The sequence below is a fragment of the Setaria italica genome, chromosome VI, assembly GCF_000263155.2.
Source record: "Setaria italica strain Yugu1 chromosome VI, Setaria_italica_v2.0, whole genome shotgun sequence".
In the NCBI taxonomy this organism is placed as follows: domain Eukaryota; kingdom Viridiplantae; phylum Streptophyta; class Magnoliopsida; order Poales; family Poaceae; genus Setaria; species Setaria italica.
The window spans coordinates 2620973-2637333 of record NC_028455.1 but is presented as its reverse complement, the minus strand read 5'-3'; the positions used below and the strand labels follow the sequence as shown (position 1 = coordinate 2637333).

The 16361-nt window shown below is 44.1% G+C and overlaps 2 protein-coding genes across 12 annotated transcripts; one reads left to right on the top strand and one right to left on the bottom strand.

The window, feature by feature from the left end:
* Positions 1 to 6262: 6262 nt before the first annotated feature.
* On the top strand, positions 6263 to 11999 carry LOC101771388 (solanesyl-diphosphate synthase 1, mitochondrial). 11 transcript variants are annotated; one of them, XM_014805394.2, is made up of 11 exons: positions 6263 to 6471; positions 6678 to 6858; positions 7502 to 7594; positions 7822 to 7902; positions 8078 to 8149; positions 8286 to 8393; positions 8484 to 8570; positions 9066 to 9137; positions 9424 to 9509; positions 9944 to 10076; positions 10164 to 11443. In XM_014805394.2, the coding sequence occupies exons 3-11, from the start codon at positions 7505 to 7507 to the stop codon at positions 10254 to 10256; spliced, it is 822 nt and encodes a 273-aa protein (XP_014660880.1). In that variant the 5' UTR covers positions 6263 to 6471; positions 6678 to 6858; positions 7502 to 7504; the 3' UTR covers positions 10257 to 11443. The 11 variants fall into 11 exon arrangements, with proteins under 11 accessions (XP_014660880.1, XP_014660878.1, XP_014660882.1 ...); XM_014805392.2 differs by lacking the exon at positions 6678 to 6858; XM_014805396.2 differs by lacking the exon at positions 6678 to 6858 and having other exon boundaries at positions 7819 to 7902.
* A 170-nt stretch (positions 12000 to 12169) lies between these two features.
* Positions 12170 to 16140, bottom strand: LOC101772333 (receptor kinase-like protein Xa21). The gene is made up of 2 exons (XM_004972587.3): positions 13012 to 16140; positions 12170 to 12845 (listed from the first exon to the last, which is right to left on the bottom strand). Exons 1-2 carry the CDS (start codon positions 16094 to 16096, stop codon positions 12451 to 12453), a joined length of 3480 nt encoding a protein of 1159 aa, XP_004972644.1. The 5' UTR covers positions 16097 to 16140; the 3' UTR covers positions 12170 to 12450.
* Between the last annotated feature and the right edge of the window lie 221 nt (positions 16141 to 16361).

Genomic DNA, 16361 nt, shown 5'->3' with positions numbered 1-16361 from the left:
GTCCATGCGGGAGCAGCAACTTATGGCACAGCAGTTGGAGGCCACTGGTCAGGCGGTGGCGAAATTGACGCTGGAGCACATGGGGAAAGACGATCCAGAACAAGGGGGAAGTTCTACACCATCGGCTGCAGCTTACCACCGTCAGAATTACCATCGATAAGACCATGCAGTCTTTGGTGAGCCCCAAAATTCTCGTTCTACTTTTGGTGGTCGCCATGCTGGGCACAATTCTTATGTGCATAAGAGCTCCATGCCGAAGATGCAATTCCCTAGGTTTGAAGGACAAGACCCCACAATCTGGCGTGACAAGTGTGAAACATACTTTCAGATTTTTTATATCCCTGACCATATGAAAATTATGACAGCAGTGATGCACATGGATGAAAATGCTTCTAGGTGGTTTAGAGTTTCCAAAAGAAATAATATGGTGGAGACATGGGATCAATTCATCAAAGTTGTGGAGCAAAAATTTGGAGCTTATGATTACCAACATACTATCGATGAATTGTTGGACCTGAAGCAAATAGGTTCAGTGGAAGAATATGCAGCTGCTTTTGAAGCTCTGCAGTTTCAGGTGGACATGCATAGTGGAGGCATGCCTGATACTTACTTTATCTCCCAGTTCATTAGAGGGTTAAAGCCAGAGCTCAGATATGCAGTTCAAGGACAAGTCCCACATTCCATGGAAAGAGCTGCAATGTTGGCTAAAATACAGTAATAGATTCAAGACAAAAATACCAAAAAAGGGCTGAAAACTCCAAACAGCACAAGATGGCCAGCTGCATCATCTTCTGCCAGAATGGACCAACACAAACCAGTCACATCTGCCCCACTTTCTAAGGAAAGGCAGCTCAGGGATTATTGCAGAACTCATAATTTGTGCTTTTATTGCAGAGAACCACATGATGCTACTCATGCTTCTAAGTGCACTAAGAGGCCCAAAGCTCAAGCAAATGCCCTTATGCTGAATGATTTGGACATCAATTTAACTGAAGAGGTGTTAACATAGTTGGACATTGAGGATGCCTTAGCAGCTGATTTTGGTACTCTATCTCTCAATGCCATTCCTGGAACAGATGACGGGGAGGTCATGAGATTAAGAGCTCTTGTTAAAAACAAAGTTATGTTGATGCTAGTGGACAGTGGTAGTTCTCATTGCTTTGTTAGCTCCACATTTTTGAAGAAACTTGGCATACAATCCATACCTGCACCACCTAAGACAGTAAAGGTAGCCAATGGAGAGGTATTAATTTCTGATCAAATGGTACCCCAATTGGAATGATGGATTCAGGGACACACTTTCAGCTGTGATATGAGAGTTCTGGATATAGCTGCTTATGATTGCATCTTAGGCTATGATTGGCTCAAACTCAACAGTCCCATCACTCACCATTGGGAGCACAAGACCATGGAACTTATGTACAAAGGGCAGCTTGTCACCATTAAAGGGGTCAACTCAAACAATTTGGCTGTTCAGGAGCTCTCAGCTGATAAGTTGCTTAAATGGGATGCTGGCAATGATATATGGGCTTTTGCTATTGTCAAGGTTCTGCCAGATCAAGCATCACCATCTGTGCTAGAAGAAATTCAGGAGGTCCTTGATGAATTTAAGGATGTATTTGCTGAACCTAAAGAGCTACCTCCCTCCAGGGTTTATGATCATCCAATTCCAATCACTCCAGGTGCTATCCCTGTTAACTCTAAACCTTATAGATATTCTCCATCGCACAAAAATGAGATTGAGAGGCAGGTGATAGAACTTCTAGCTGCTGGTCTTATAACTCCTAGTACCAGCCCTTATGCTTCTCTTGTCTTATTAGTCCAAAAGAAAGATGACACTTGGCATTTTTTGTGTGGATTATAGGAAACTCAATGATATTACTATCAAGAATAGGTTCCCTCTGCCAATTATTGATGAAATCTTGAATGAACTTGCTGGCACAAAATATTTCACTAAATTAGACATGAGAGCTGGTTATCACCAAGTGAGAATGAAAGAGTGTGATGAACACAAAACAACTTTTAAGACACACCATGGTCATTACCAGTTTAGGGTCTTGCCATTTGGGCTTACCAATGCTCCAGCCACCTTTCAATGCACTATGAATGAGCTTTTGGGTCCTTTTCTCAGGAAATTTGTGCTGGTGTTTCTTGATGACATATTAATTTACAGCCCCACCTTGGAATTACATATCCAGCATCTCAGACTTGTTCTAGAGAAATTCAGACAGCATCACTTCTTCCTGAAACATAGCAAATATTCTTTTGCTCAAAGCCAGCTTGAATACTTGGGGCACATTATCTCTGATCAGGGTGTGGCTACTGATCTAGCAAAAATAGAAGCAATGCTAAAGTGGCCAATTCCCACAAATGTAACTGAGTTGAGGGGCTTTTTGGGTCTCACAGGCTACTACAAAAAATTCTATCAAACATTATGGCTTGAGAAGAAGCAATTTGAGTGGTCTGCAACAGCTCCAGCAACATTTGACAAGCTAAAGGAGGCAATGGTAATAGCTCCAGTTTTAGCTATTCCAAATTTCAATCAACCATTTATTGTCGAAACAGATGCTTTTGACTCAGGAGTGGGAGCTATTTTGATGCAAAGAGACCAACCTGTGGCTTATATGAGTAAAGCACTAGGACCCACCCATCAGAAATTGTCTATCTATGAAAAGGAGTTTTTGGCTTTGATAATGGCTGTAGAGAAATGGAGGCCATATCTCCAGAGACAAGAGTTTGTCATTAGAATAGATCACAAGAGCTTATCCTATCTCAATGAACAAAATCTACATTCTGAAATGCAAAGGAAGGCAATGACCAAGCTTATGGGGTTACAATTCAAAGTAATTTACAGAAACGGCAAACACAATCTGGCAGCTGATGCTTTATCATCTCTATTTATTAGCAATACAAGCTGTTTCTGAAGCTCAACCTGTTTGGGTCCAAGAGGAGCTCAATTCTTATGCTACTGATCCTCAAGCTCAAGAATTATTAACCAGACTAGCCATCAAATCCCCAGATGAACAAGGTTTCTCATTACATCAAGGCCTTATCAAGTTCAACAACAAAATATGGATTGCTGCAAATTCAGCATTACAAACAAGAGTAATTGATGCTTTACACACTAGTGTTATTGGAGGCCACTCTGGAACAAAAGCTACATACTACAGAGTCAAGCAACTCTTTTATTGGAAAGGCATGAAAACTGATGTTGACAACTTTGTGAAGCAGTGTACCATCCGTTAGCAAGCAAAACATGAGCACAACCATCCAGGTGGTTTGCTTCAACCCTTCCTATTCCTCAAGGTGCTTGGCAGGATATTTTCATGGATTTTATAGAAGGCTTGCCACTATCTGAAGGGTGCAATGTCATATTAATGGTGGTTGATAGATTCACCAAATGCGCCACTTTATCCCTCTCAAACACCCATTCAATGCCCAGGCAGTGGCCAAAGTGGTACTTGACAAGGTGATCAAATTACATGGCATGCCCAGGACAATTGTCTCTGACAGAGATAAGATTTTCACAAGTACTTTCTGGACAGCACTGTTTAAATTAGTGGATACAAAATTGCTCAGAAGTTCATCTTACCACCCTCAAACAGATGGTCAAACTGAGCGTGTGAATCAATGCCTTGAAATATACCTTCGGTGTGCTGTTCAAGATTCACCCAAACAGTGGAAAACTTGGTTCTCTTTGGCTGAACTATGGTACAATTCTAATTACCATACTTCTTTGGACTGCTCTCCTTTTAAGGCTTTGTATGGTTATGAAGAAGATTTGGGCACATTTTTACCTCTGGAGACTCAAGACCAAAACCCAGCTGTTGAGTTCCTGCAAGAACGAGAACAACAACTAGCATCTCTGAAACAACACCTGGCTGCAGCACAAAATCGCTTTAAGCTTCAGGCAGATCGCCATCGTGTAGACATGAGTTTTTAGGTGGGAGAGCAAGTTTTACTCAAGTTTCAGCCTTATGTACAACAGTCAGTGGTAACCAGATGTTATCTCAAACTTGCCTTCAAATACTTTGGTCCATTTGAGGTGGAACAGAAAATGGGACAGGCTGCATACAAGTTGAAATTGCCGGAGGGAAGCCTCATTCATCCAGTTTTCCATGTGTCTCAACTCAAGCCATTCACACCCAACTACACCCCAGTCTTCAAGGAGCTGCCTAAATTGACAGATATGTCTGTACAAAACCTGTCACCAGAAGCTGTGCTTGATTGCCGCCTGGTCAAGAAGGGATCCAGAGCAATTCCTCACATTCTTGTCAAGTGGACTGGCATTCCTGCTACTTCTTCTACTTGGGAAGATTTCTATGTTGTCAAGCACAGGTTTCCTGACGCCGTTGCTTGGGGACAAGCAACTTCTGCAGCCGGGGGAGATGTAATGCCCGGTTGTGACTGAGAAGGAGCAGCGCTAGGAGTACGTCTTCAGGAGTGAGTGGTGTGTTTTGTATGTGTGTGTGACATACAGGTAGGGCCGGGCTGTTAGCCTGTGTGTAGGGTATTAAGTGTGTCGGATGGGTAACAATTGTAATCAGTATTGACTTGTGAATGAAAACTATAGTTCTCGAAACTACCTCCTAATTCCTATTGGTGTTTGCGCTCACGTCGCCGGCGAGTCGTTGATGGCAACGGGGCATTACACAAAGCCATAGCAAGAAGGTTGCAAAGTTACATTAATCTGTTCTGTTGATTTACAATTAGAGGTACTATGTTGTAAACTACGAACTTGCACTAGTATAACACATCACTCATTTGTAGTTTTTGTATGCTGTCGCTTGTTTCTCGCCAGCTGATCTCATTTAGCAAAATGTAATGCATCTTTCAGTAGTTTGTAGTTAATTTTTTTCCATGAGACCTTTTTTTAAGTTCCGTGAGAATTTTAAGTGGGTGGTCATGTACCATGTAATATTTATAACCATTTTAGAGAAAAATTACAAGGATAATGCTCGTTTTGTGACTTTATATACTCCTCATAGCTGATAATGACCGGGGATTCCTCGATTTTATCACACTTGCACTACTGTGATGTAGTGAGAGATCGTGCTCTGCCCTGCCTAGGAAATATTCTGTGAACATAAAGTAGTCAAGCATCAAACTAATTGTTTGTTCCTTTTTAAATGAAGGGAAAGAATAGGAATCCTGTAATCAGGAACTTGTAATTTAGAATCAGCAAAAGAAACAAGATGGCTATGTGCACTGAAATAGCAGCATGTTCAAATCCGAGGTGGCTTTTGTATTTTTGTCAACTAAGAGATCAGATGCTCATGTTGTTCATACCTTCTAATTCTGTCAAGTGTTGCCATCTCTGCCAACCGATGTTTAGGAAGCATGAAAAATATGCTTTCTAAACATATGCTTTTTCTGGTGACAAAAAGAAAGTTCGTGTGCTTTTCCATATGCTTTTTCCCTCTCGATTTGTCTGTATTATGCTCTATTTTGGAACCTTGTTCCGGAGACACCATGGGACTCGGACCCTGATGTTAACTCAATCACACGGGCGCCCGCTCTCTAGCTTTGTTTCTGTTCATTTCTCCATTCTCTGCGCGTAATTTTCTTTTTTCTGTTGGCATCGGCTACGGAGGCTTCAACTCTGTTTGGAACACACCGTGCATATGCAATAGGCTAACTTTCAGTTTGGCGAATCTAGTTCGTTCTCTTTGAGGTTCACGTTACCGACGCTCTAAAAAGTATATGATAAAAAACGCATCATTATATTAAAAAGAGCGAAAATTGCAGAAACAGTTTACAAACCTTGCGGAGAAGAGACTCACGGCACACCTTTTGCATACACCGCATGCAGACTCTCCAAAATAGATCCTACATTTTTTTATGATTTTTAACTCATGATAAGTACTAAAAAAACACATGATAAGTTTTATGAACTTTCCAATTCCATCCAACTCAATTCAACAACTAGATCCTACATAGTACTCAGGTTGTTTTTGGGTGTTCATCTATTTTTTTAATAAAATGTGTACATTGATATTAATATGTAGATTTTTTTGCAACATATTACGCACCATTGTTGTAAAAAATAAAATTCAGTATCCTTCAATACCATTTCAAATAGACCGCTGGCACCACCGTTATATTCTCCTGCAGTAATACTCACTTCTTATTAAAAATATATTTTAACTAAAGTTCGATTTAAATACATTTTTGAAATATAGTCATTTCCAAAAAATCAGTAGAGTAAAGAAAGAGAATAAAAGGGGAAAATAATGTTTAAAAAAAAAGTAGAGCGGGGCATTCGGCATTCCTTCCGCAAGCCCACTGCTGCTGCAGTGCTGCTGAGCGGGGCATTTGGCTCTGGTCAACGCATCTCGCTGGCAGCGGTGGCCAGGCCTCAGGCGGCCTCCCCGGCGATTGGGACCGGCCATGATGCTGCCGGGACGGCTTCTTCTCGCTGGGCTCCTGCGCTCAGCCTCCACCGCTTCCTCTGCTCCCCGAATGCCAACGGTGAGACTTACGGATCCCGCATCTATGAGTTCTTCATTTGGGGATACTTTTTCTTTGCCCCTCTGTAATTTTGCAAAAGGTTTCTTTTTGTCACGTCGATGCGTTGCTGTCCGATAACTGAGAGGGAGAACAAATCTGGATCTGCGGTTTCGTGGGAGATACTTACTAAAATGCTAATGTAAGAATTTTGCATCTCCACCTTGCAGAGTTGCATTATGTCGTGGATTGAAATGTACACCGCAGCTTTAGTGCCATAGTGACAACATCCATAAGGCTTGAGCAAAACTGTACACAATGCAACGGCACGTAGGGTCATTGCAGCAGTGCTTGTGGCAAATGGGAGCTTGACAACTGTTGTTCAATAGTTTGGAACCGCGACGCGAATTGGTTAGTTTATCTGCTCCAGTAGCAGATGCTGCCTTTGCAGATTCGCTGATACTTCACCATGTTCTACTCTTAAAAACTATGGTTCCCTTTTCTTGGTATTAGCATTTTAGCATGATGAGGAGGAAATGTATTTCATTATGAATTCTTGGTTAGTTCATTCGATTTCACTGATTTGTCAGCGTAGCAGTTGGATTATCATTCTACGTTAGAGCTTGTTAATATCCTTTGTGCAGCTTGCATCCCTTTTGCTACTACACCAAAGCAGTGCGTTGACTTCCTCCCTGTAACAATTATGCAGTTTACAAGAAAGATTATTTCTTTCAGGATTGAAGGAATATTGGCAGACTTAGGCCTCTAAACATATTCGTTGCTTTCACATGTATTGGTTATCAGAGAAGTGGAAAACTGGAAATCCATGCCCACTTGCTACAAGAACACAGCTACCAGAAAAGTGGAATCCATACTCACATGCTGCTCTAACATCCCGCAGTCAAACATAAGTTTGGTTGTGTTTACAATGCATTTCAACTGCCCATTCAAATTTAATCCACATGTATGCACGCATGTCAAATGTTTCCAGTATCCTAAATTCACAATACTATGTAATGCTTTGACACCACCTTCTTGGCTTCTTGCTTCACAGAATATGTGCTATTGGGACAGATTTACTTGGAGTTCATGTTATTTTCACAGCACAAGTGATCATTCTTCCAGAAAAGCAGGGCTAACAGCTAAGGTAGATATGGTCATACAGACTCCTTTATCATGATGCTACAAAGATTATTTTATTCTATTTAAGCATGAATCAGAGGGTGGTGAGTCTATTGAGTGCATAGTAAGGCAAACAACTGGGTTGTTATTGTCACTGTATAGTCATGTCACTCTTGTCTCAACCATGTAAGGCAATCACATGTGCCAGAATTCTGTTCTCCTAACAAAACCATTCCTTTTTCTGTGTAGTAGGAGCAGCTAGACCCCTTTGTGCTGATTAAAGATGAAGTCTCTGAAGTGACAGATCGATTGCGCTCAATGGTGGTTGCTGAGGTGCATAATTTAACTGTAATCTTTGCTTGAATTACACTATATAATGATACTTTCACCCTTTTTTTTTCTGTACCATGAAATACTATAAACTACATCACCCACCTTTTCCCAATAGCTTAAGCTTTTGGATGAGCTATTTGGCGTATGGAACTCAATATATGTGTTATCTCCACAGGTGCCTGAACTGACATCAGCAGCTGGATACTTCTTCAGAGCTGGAGCTGAAGGGAAAAGAACTTGTCCTACTGTAAGACCAGATTTCATAGTGTGTTCTTGTATCTTATCATCATACCATAGATATGTACTTTTTTTAGTAGACACAAGTATATATAATTTACTCGTTCAGTTTCACCATTGTAAGCTCCTGACTATTGATGTTTCAGGTTCTACTGTTGATGGCTTCAGCTATAAGCATGGGCATAGCTGATGGCTTAGAGAATAAGCCTCGAGCAAGGCATATGCATCTTGCTGAGATAACTGAAATGATTCATGTACGCATCTTAGGCGTCTTGTTTCATTCCACTTTCCGAAACATTCAGAAATATTTGTTTTAGTGACTTGTCTTCTCCCTTGCATCTTAGATATCGAGCCTTATTCATGATGACGTTTTGGACGATGCTGATACTAGGCGTGGCATGGACTCATTGAACTTCAAAGTGGGGAAGAAAGTAATATCATATACTTTTTCTACAATGGCTAACTTGTATATTTAGGGCCAAATAGTTCAGTAATCATTCTTATCATAAAATTTTAATGGAAAAGGAAATTCAAGGGATCTTAATTTAAAGTTGTATTCTTAAATATGGACATATAAACATGTGGGCATCAATTAGTTGCTGTTCAGTAGCTCAATTAAAGTATTTTGGTTTAGCCTTTTTTTTCCCGTAGTTCTTAGAGACCAAAATATAAACAATTTCTTATTTAATGTGCAAGTAAGCCCATTTTTCTGTTTGATACCTCTGAAAATGAATAATGATAATAGTTGTATCTGTTTATTTTCCACATCTTCTCATCTCATAAGTATGGACCATGTTCTTCTAAAAGAAATAAAAGGAAGCAGCGCCAAGCCATGCTGTAAACTTGGCAAAATGCAAGTCAAACTATATCTTGTGTCATATTCACAATACCTTATAACAGTTAGTAAAGCTGATGCTACCCTGCAGTTTGCAGTATTGGCTGGCGATTTCCTACTTTTCAGGGCATTTTCTGCAGCTGTGTCTCTTGACAATACTGAGGTGCGATGTTTCTCCTTTGTAAAGGCTAACAAGTTATATTACTTTCCTTCATCTTTGTTTGACTTTGTTGGGAATGTTGCTATCGAGGATAAAATAGACTATGAGTGGGGGCTAAAAAAATACAACTGAAAGAACAAAATCACTTTAGTTTTTAGCATGTGAGCTGCCATGTCACTCTGCATCTTTGCCCATTTCTTTCAACATCAGATTATGGCAGTTCCTTTCCAGTTTGTATCTTTTGCATGTTCATAACGTCAAGATACCGAAATTATTTTTAATTCTGCAGGTTGTATCATTACTAGCAACTGCTGTAAATAATCTTGTTACTGGTGAGCTTATGCAGATGTCAATAACTCCAGCACAGCGCTGCAGGTACATATCCAATTCATTTTATCATTTTCTTGCATCAAGCTATTGTCCAGTTTGATGTGGGGTCAGTGTGGAGGTAGCAGATTAGTGCCTTAGAATGTGTTGTTATGCTCAGTTGATTCTTTAACTCTTCATATTTGGGCTGTCATATGTGTGCAAGTAGCTGTTTAGCTTAGAGTGGATATGTACTGACGTTACTTTTCATCAACTATCATCAAATCAAAGTCCAGGAAAAATGTTCACTACTTAATATAATGCCAATCACAATTAAATAGATCATTGGTGCTAATCTATTTACTAAAAACTTGGATAACCTTGTTCTGGATCGAGCAGATTCAAGAAAAGAAAGGAATGCTAGATGAGTTCATCAAGCCATGACGATCAACACTTTCTAATATTTTACTTAATGTGACACCTGTTCATGGATGCTTGTACAGCATGGACTATTATTTGCAGAAGACATACTACAAGACAGCTGCATTGATTTCAAACAGCTGCAAAGCTATTGCTGTCCTTGCTGAGCAAACAACAGAAGTACAAGCTCTTGCTTATCAGTATGGCAGACACTTGGTGTGTTGTATTTTTCCTTACACAGAAGCTGTTCCTATTTTTGCTAGACACATGAACTGTTAAGATGACCTACACTCTCTCTTCCAGGGCATAGCATATCAGTTGATCGATGACATCCTCGATTTCACAGGCACATCAGCTTCACTAGGCAAAGCCTCCTTGTCTGATATCCATCTGTAGAGAGATAGAATTGGGGGAAACACCACACACCCAAGGGCGCCGGCGAAGTCCATGGTGGCGTCGCCGGCGATGATGTCGCAGGTGGTGCTGAAGCGGGGATTGGCGCCGCGAAGGAGGTTGAGCACCATGGTGGGGTCGTCAACAGGCTTGCCGACATCACGGAGGCGATCGGCCGCCTTCTTCATCTCTTGGCCGTAGGCCTCGACGGACAGATCGCCCTGAGACAGGGTCATGAAGGCCTGACTCAGGAAGATGGCGCGCGACGCCTTGTTCGCCTCGAATCGGGCGGTGATGGCAGCCCAATGCTTGCGTGCCGTCGGGTCGGGAGTCATGATGAAGTCGTGGACGGCGTCGGAGACGGTGCTGTAGATCCAGGAACGGACACAGCAGTCCTCCTGCAGCCAAGCCGGCGTGAGGGGGTTGGGAGGCGCCGTCCCGTCGATGTGGGACAGCAGGCCGAAGGTGCCACACAGGGCGTCGAAGCAGGCCTTCCACTTGGAGAAGTTGTCCGCGCGGAGGTCGAGCTTCATAGGGACGTAGGACTGCACAGAGATCGTAGCGTAAGGAAGCGCCATGGGGAGAACGATCTGCGCAGTCGAGACGGCGTCGCCGAGGAGGGAAGAAAATCCGCCGGATGAATCGGAGTCGCTGTCACCGGCGGAGGAGTCCACGTGGGTGACTGTGGACATGCAAGGGTCCGGCGCGGCCGGAGGAGAGGCAGCGCAGGATGGTGGTGCCGTGCCCTAGGTCAGGCGGCGGCGTGCCCTAGGTCAGGCGGCGGCGCGCCCTAGGGCAGGCGGCGGCGGGTGGTGGGTGGAGAGGCAGCGGAAGGGAAGGAACAGAATCAGAGATACCCCGGACTCGTGATACCATGTAGAGAGATAGAATTGGGGGAAACACCACACACCCAATGGGGGGGGTGACCTCTTATATATATAGCCAATGTGGCTTGGAGTACAAGAAACATCCTATACAAGGAATACTATAATTAGCCTAGCTATATACGGCTGTACTAGACATATATGTCTAACACCATCAAGTAATACAGTTATTCACTCAATATTTCCTCAGTAGTATTTTACTTTTTAAGATATCAATGACATGTAAGGAATCAAATATGCCCTGTATGGACAGGGAATTGTGACAGCTCCCATACTTTTTGCGATGGAAGAATTCCCTGAAGTGCATGAGATTGTTGAACAGGGATTTGATGACCCTTTAAATGTTAAGACGGTTTGTATTGCAAGTGTATTTTTTTAAAAAGGAAAGTGTACTTTTCTTTGTTTCCAGTAATATAATCCAACTATTTGGGTTGTGAAATGCTCATAAATTGTCCAGTGTGGTCTCAGAACTGCTCAATTTTACACTTGTAGGCCCTCAAATACCTTTCAAAAAGTCAGGGAATCGAGAGGACGAGGTCCCTTGCTGCTGAACATGCAAAACTGGCAGCGAGCGCTATCGATGATCTTCTTGATAGTGAGGATCAAGTTGTGCTTAACTCGAGGCAAGCGCTCAAAGATCTTGCTCAAAAGTTCATGAGAAGAACAAAGTGAATTGGTGAAGCAGAAAATGTAGTATTTGTTAAACATGCCAGCAGGCAGTAGAATCCATAATGATGCATCATTTCTTTTAAAAATATAACAATGCACCATGCATGTTTTTGTTGCTGAACAGTTTATTATGGGTGACAGATGAGAACTTCATCAGGTTTGGAACAAGAGCTTTACCTCTCTTTTCCCTCCATTTATACCATTAATCTATTTCTGCAGATTGCATGATGACAGGCATAACCGCATAATGCCAGAGTAGAAGTTGGATGCAAAAAAGTTGCCTTATGAGTATGTATTAGTATGTAGATAGCAAAACAACGTATCTCTGAATAATTGGAGTAAAACATTCATAGATCTTCAAAGAAACACACACTGCGATCTTTTCATATGAAAATCATTCTCTTTAATTACATGGGCCACATCATATATTAAGATAATCTAACAATGCACTCTAGACCCTGATGTGCAGGTGGATGCGATACTGGCGTCCATTGTGTATGCAACGTCAATCCTATGGTTTCATGTCTTTTTAAAAGTAAAAAGCACAGCACTTGGTTGAGTGCAGTCAAGGACCTGGTATCTGTTCTGATCACGGAATACTGTAAAATGTTTCTGGATATGGAAATCCTGTGTTTCAGAAAGTTCTATGTACCTAATAAGTGCAACTGGTTATAATTGTCTTTGATTCTGTGAAGCTCTCTCAAGGCATCACCAATCAGCAAGCGGTCTGTTGGAAGTTCCTTCGAGCACAGAATTCCGATATGCAGAATTGAAGTAACACAGGCAACTATAATTTCTCTGGTGCTACTGGAGCTGCTTGTTCTCCCTTCGAGTTCCGGATCTTGCTCTGGCAGTAACTGTTGGTCTACCACACTGGTGACTTGCTGATCTTGCAGTGCTATTTGCACGTACCTATGAAGGTTGAGATCTTGCACGAAGTCGCTATCTGTTGGTCTTTTTCCTGTGAAAATTTCCAACAATAGTACTCCGAAGCTGTACATGTCACCATAGATTGAGACTTCGTTACCCAGTCCATACTCTGTTTGGAACACACATATTATTCAGCAACTAAATGAAGACTATCAGCAATGCTACAGTTACAATGTTAAATGATGAAAAAAGGAGCAATGCATTTTACTTGCTTGTGGATTTCAATTTTCAATCAATCATGAAAGTAAAATGCAGTGTACTTGTTAGAACCTGACCTGGAGGAGCATATCCAATGGTTCCCCTTCTTGTAGCCCAACCACTTGATATATCCGAGGGGTTAGTCTGGTCTTGATGCACAAATCTTGCGAGCCCAAAATCACCAACATGGGCAACCATGTCATTGTCAAGGAGAATATTGCTTGGCTTGAGATCACAATGAACTATCGGGGTTGGTTTATAGTGGTGAAGATATTCGAGTGCAGAAGCGACATGAATGGCAATGTCTATCCGTTGGACAAGATCAATCCTCCTATGGGTGCCATATTCCCTGAGACGGTGGTGTAGCCACTGGTCTAGATTTCCATTTGGTAGGAAATCAAATACAATAGCTTTGAAATCAAGGCCACCGGAATCAATACCTGAACACACCGTCAAGATTTTCACAAGGTTCCGATGTCGAGCGCATCTCAGAGTCTCACATTCTGCAATGAAACTTTGTGACGCCCCTCGCTGCTGAAGGTTGAGCACCTTCACAGCGACAACAACTTCTTGGTCATGGCTTATCATTGTTCCCTTGTAAACAGAGCCGAAGCTTCCAATGCCTATGAGGTTTTCAGAAGCAAAACTATTTGTTGCATTCATCAAGTTGACATATGAAACCCTTGCATACTGATCGTTGATGAGTGGTAAGGCATGTTCTGCCTTTATCAACTTCCTTCTTTGATGACATAATACACATAGTGCAAGGAGCAAGGAGATTCCTAGAAAGGCAGTGGCTATAGAGACTATCATGACAAGTTTGCGTGATCGCTTATTGCTGCTAGTGCTGCCATTATCTGAGCAAGGTGGCAATTTCAGCTGAGCAATACCTCCACAGAGGCCAGAGTTTCCCTCGACTGAAAACGCGCTGGCGTTAAGAAATATTCCTTGCTTTGGGACTTCACCATCAAAGTTATTGAAGGAGATATTCAGTTGTTGAAGACCTTTCACGTTACCAAAGAAGTCTGGAATATGACCAGACAAGTTGTTTCTTGAAAGATCAAGAACCAAGAGGCCCTTCAGTTGTCCCAATGACTCTGGAATTTTCCCTTGAAACATGTTCCCTTTCATAAAGCAATACTGTAAGATTTGGCAATCGCCAAGAGAGTTGGGGATTTCCCCGGTTAACCTATTTCCAGACACATCAAGGGTCACAAGATTTTTCAGGTGACCAACTTCCGATGGCAACGATCCAGCTAGCATGTTCCCTTGGAAACTCACGAAGATGGAAAGCGTGGATATGAGGAGAACTTCTTTTGGTATTGGACCAGTAAGGCGATTGTGCTCCAGGGACAGCGTCTGCAAAGGGCAACTACCAAGACTGGAAGGAATGGGACCCGTGAGCATGTTGTGATCAAGGGATAATTCGGTGAGCACGGTGAGATTGCCAATTGTTGGTGGGATTTGCCCTGATAGCTTGTTGCCGTACAAGATAAGCTTGCTCAGCTTGTTAAGTTTGCCAATTGAGGTAGGGATAATACCAGTAAGCTTATTGAGATTCATAGCAATGGTGTTCAGGTTGACAAGGTTGCTGATTTCCTGAGGTATTTGCCCGCTTACCATGTTGCCCCATATGCTCAAGACCTCCATGCTCGTCGAAAGGTTTGCGATCGAGCCAGGAAGCACACCTCCCAGCTTGTTTTGAGATAGGCCAATGTACTTCAGATTGCTGCAGTTGGTCAGACTATCCATGAATCCCCAGTCAGCATCAACATTTGCTTCCAGCTGGTTGGAGTCCAGTGTCAGTGCCCACAAGTTCTTAAGGTGAGTTCCAAGGCAGTTCGGTATGACTCCGGAGAAGGAATTATTCAGCATCTGTGCCAACTCCAGCTTGGAGGCGTTGCAGAGCGACGGCGGGATGGCACCGTGTAGCCGGTTGGAGGCAACGTTGAAAGACGTGAGTCTGGGCAGCCTGCCACCGGCGTTCGGGGGCAGAGTCCCGGTGAGGTTGTTCATCTGCACGTCAAGTTTCTGGAGAGAGGAGATGTTAAACACGGTGGAAGGTATGGATCCTTGGAGCATGTTGTTGTCGAGGTAGAGGCCGGTGAGAGCTTTGAGGTTGCCGAGAGCGCCAGGGATGGCGCCGGCGAGGTTGTTGCTGGTGAGGCTGAGGATGGTGAGGGAGGTGAGGTTGCAGAGCGACGGCGGGATGGCACCGTGTAGCCGGTTGTTGTCAACGTCGAACCACGTGAGTCTGGGCAGCCTGCCATTCGGGGGCAGAGTCCCGGTGAGGTTGTTGATCTGCACGCCAAGTTTCTGGAGAGAGGAGATGTTAAACAAGGCGGAAGGTATGGATCCTTGGAGCATGTTGCTGCCGAGGTAGAGGACGGTGAGAGCTTTGAGGTTGCCGAGGGTGGAAGGTATGGATCCTTGGAGCATGTTCTGGCCGAGGTAGAGGGCGGTGAGATCTTTGAGGTTGCCGAGAGCGCCAGGGATGGCGCCGGCAAGGTTGTTGCTGGCGAGGCCGAGGATGGTGAGGGAGGTGAGGTTGCCAAGGGAGGCAGGTATTGCGCCGGCGAGGTTGTTGCTGGTGAGGCTGAGGGAGGTGAGGGAGGTGAGGTTGCTAAGGGAGGCAGGGATTGCTCCGGTGAGGTTGTTGTAGGCGAGACTGAGCACCTGGAGGCGGTGCAGTGACCCCAGCGCCGCGGGCACCGGCCCCTGCAGCGCGTTGTGGCTGAGATTGAGGCGCTCGAGGGAGGGTGGCAACGGGGAGGGCACGCCGCCGCCGAGGCGGTTCCCGGAGAGGTCAAGTCGCCGAAGGTAGGTGAGGCTCGAGAGGGATGAAGGAGCCGCGGTGCCGGAGCTGGCTAGGTCGAGCCCGCGGAGGTCCAGCGCTGTCACGCGGCCGCGGCGGCGCCCGCGCACCCCGCACGTGACGCCGTGCCACCTGCACGGCGCCGGCGCGGTCATGTTGCCGCCGCCCCATGATGCCAAGGCCCCGGATGGGTCGTCCGTGATGAGGGACCGGAACTGCATGAGCGCACGGTGGTCAGCGTCGGTGCCGTCACTTCCCGCGGAGGCCGATGTCCATGCTGGAGATGCAAGCAGGAGGAGGGAGGCCACGAGTAGGATGGAGCAATGGTGCTCCATGGCTGTCCGCATAGCTTGGCTCTGTGCTCCTTGATGCAGCGAGTAAACAAGGCTATTTAAAATGCCGATTCAATCTCGCAAGTCTCTAATTGCCAAGTCACCAAGTCAATGAGGTCTTCTTCCAACTTCAGCTTGTTGACGACCATCCAGTTGGACGAAAGTTCGGTGACCGTGCCGCGTCGCCAGCCTCCAAGAGACGAAGACTGACCAGCTGCACTGCCGCGTAGACGGGTACGGATTTTCCGAGCATCCTCCTCGCAAGCCGGTAGCAGTCCCA

What these genes read in the sequence shown, in the direction of transcription:
- LOC101771388 (XM_022827592.1), top strand. Translation starts at nt 7,274, where the DNA reads ATGCCCACTTGCTACAAGAACACAGCTACCAGAAAAGTGGAATCCATA. An exon ending in AAGCAGGGCTAACAGCTAAG is followed by an intron (nt 7,595 to 7,821) that starts GTAGATATGGTC and finishes TCTGTGTAGTAG; the next exon opens with GAGCAGCTAGACCCCTTTGT. An exon ending in ATCAGTATGGCAGACACTTG is followed by an intron (nt 10,077 to 10,163) that starts GTGTGTTGTATT and finishes TCTCTCTTCCAG; the next exon opens with GGCATAGCATATCAGTTGAT.
- LOC101772333 (XM_004972587.3), bottom strand. Translation starts at nt 16,096, where the DNA reads ATGCGGACAGCCATGGAGCACCATTGCTCCATCCTACTCGTGGCCTCC. An exon ending in CATTGGATATGCTCCTCCAG is followed by an intron (nt 12,846 to 13,011) that starts GTCAGGTTCTAA and finishes TGTTCCAAACAG; the next exon opens with AGTATGGACTGGGTAACGAA.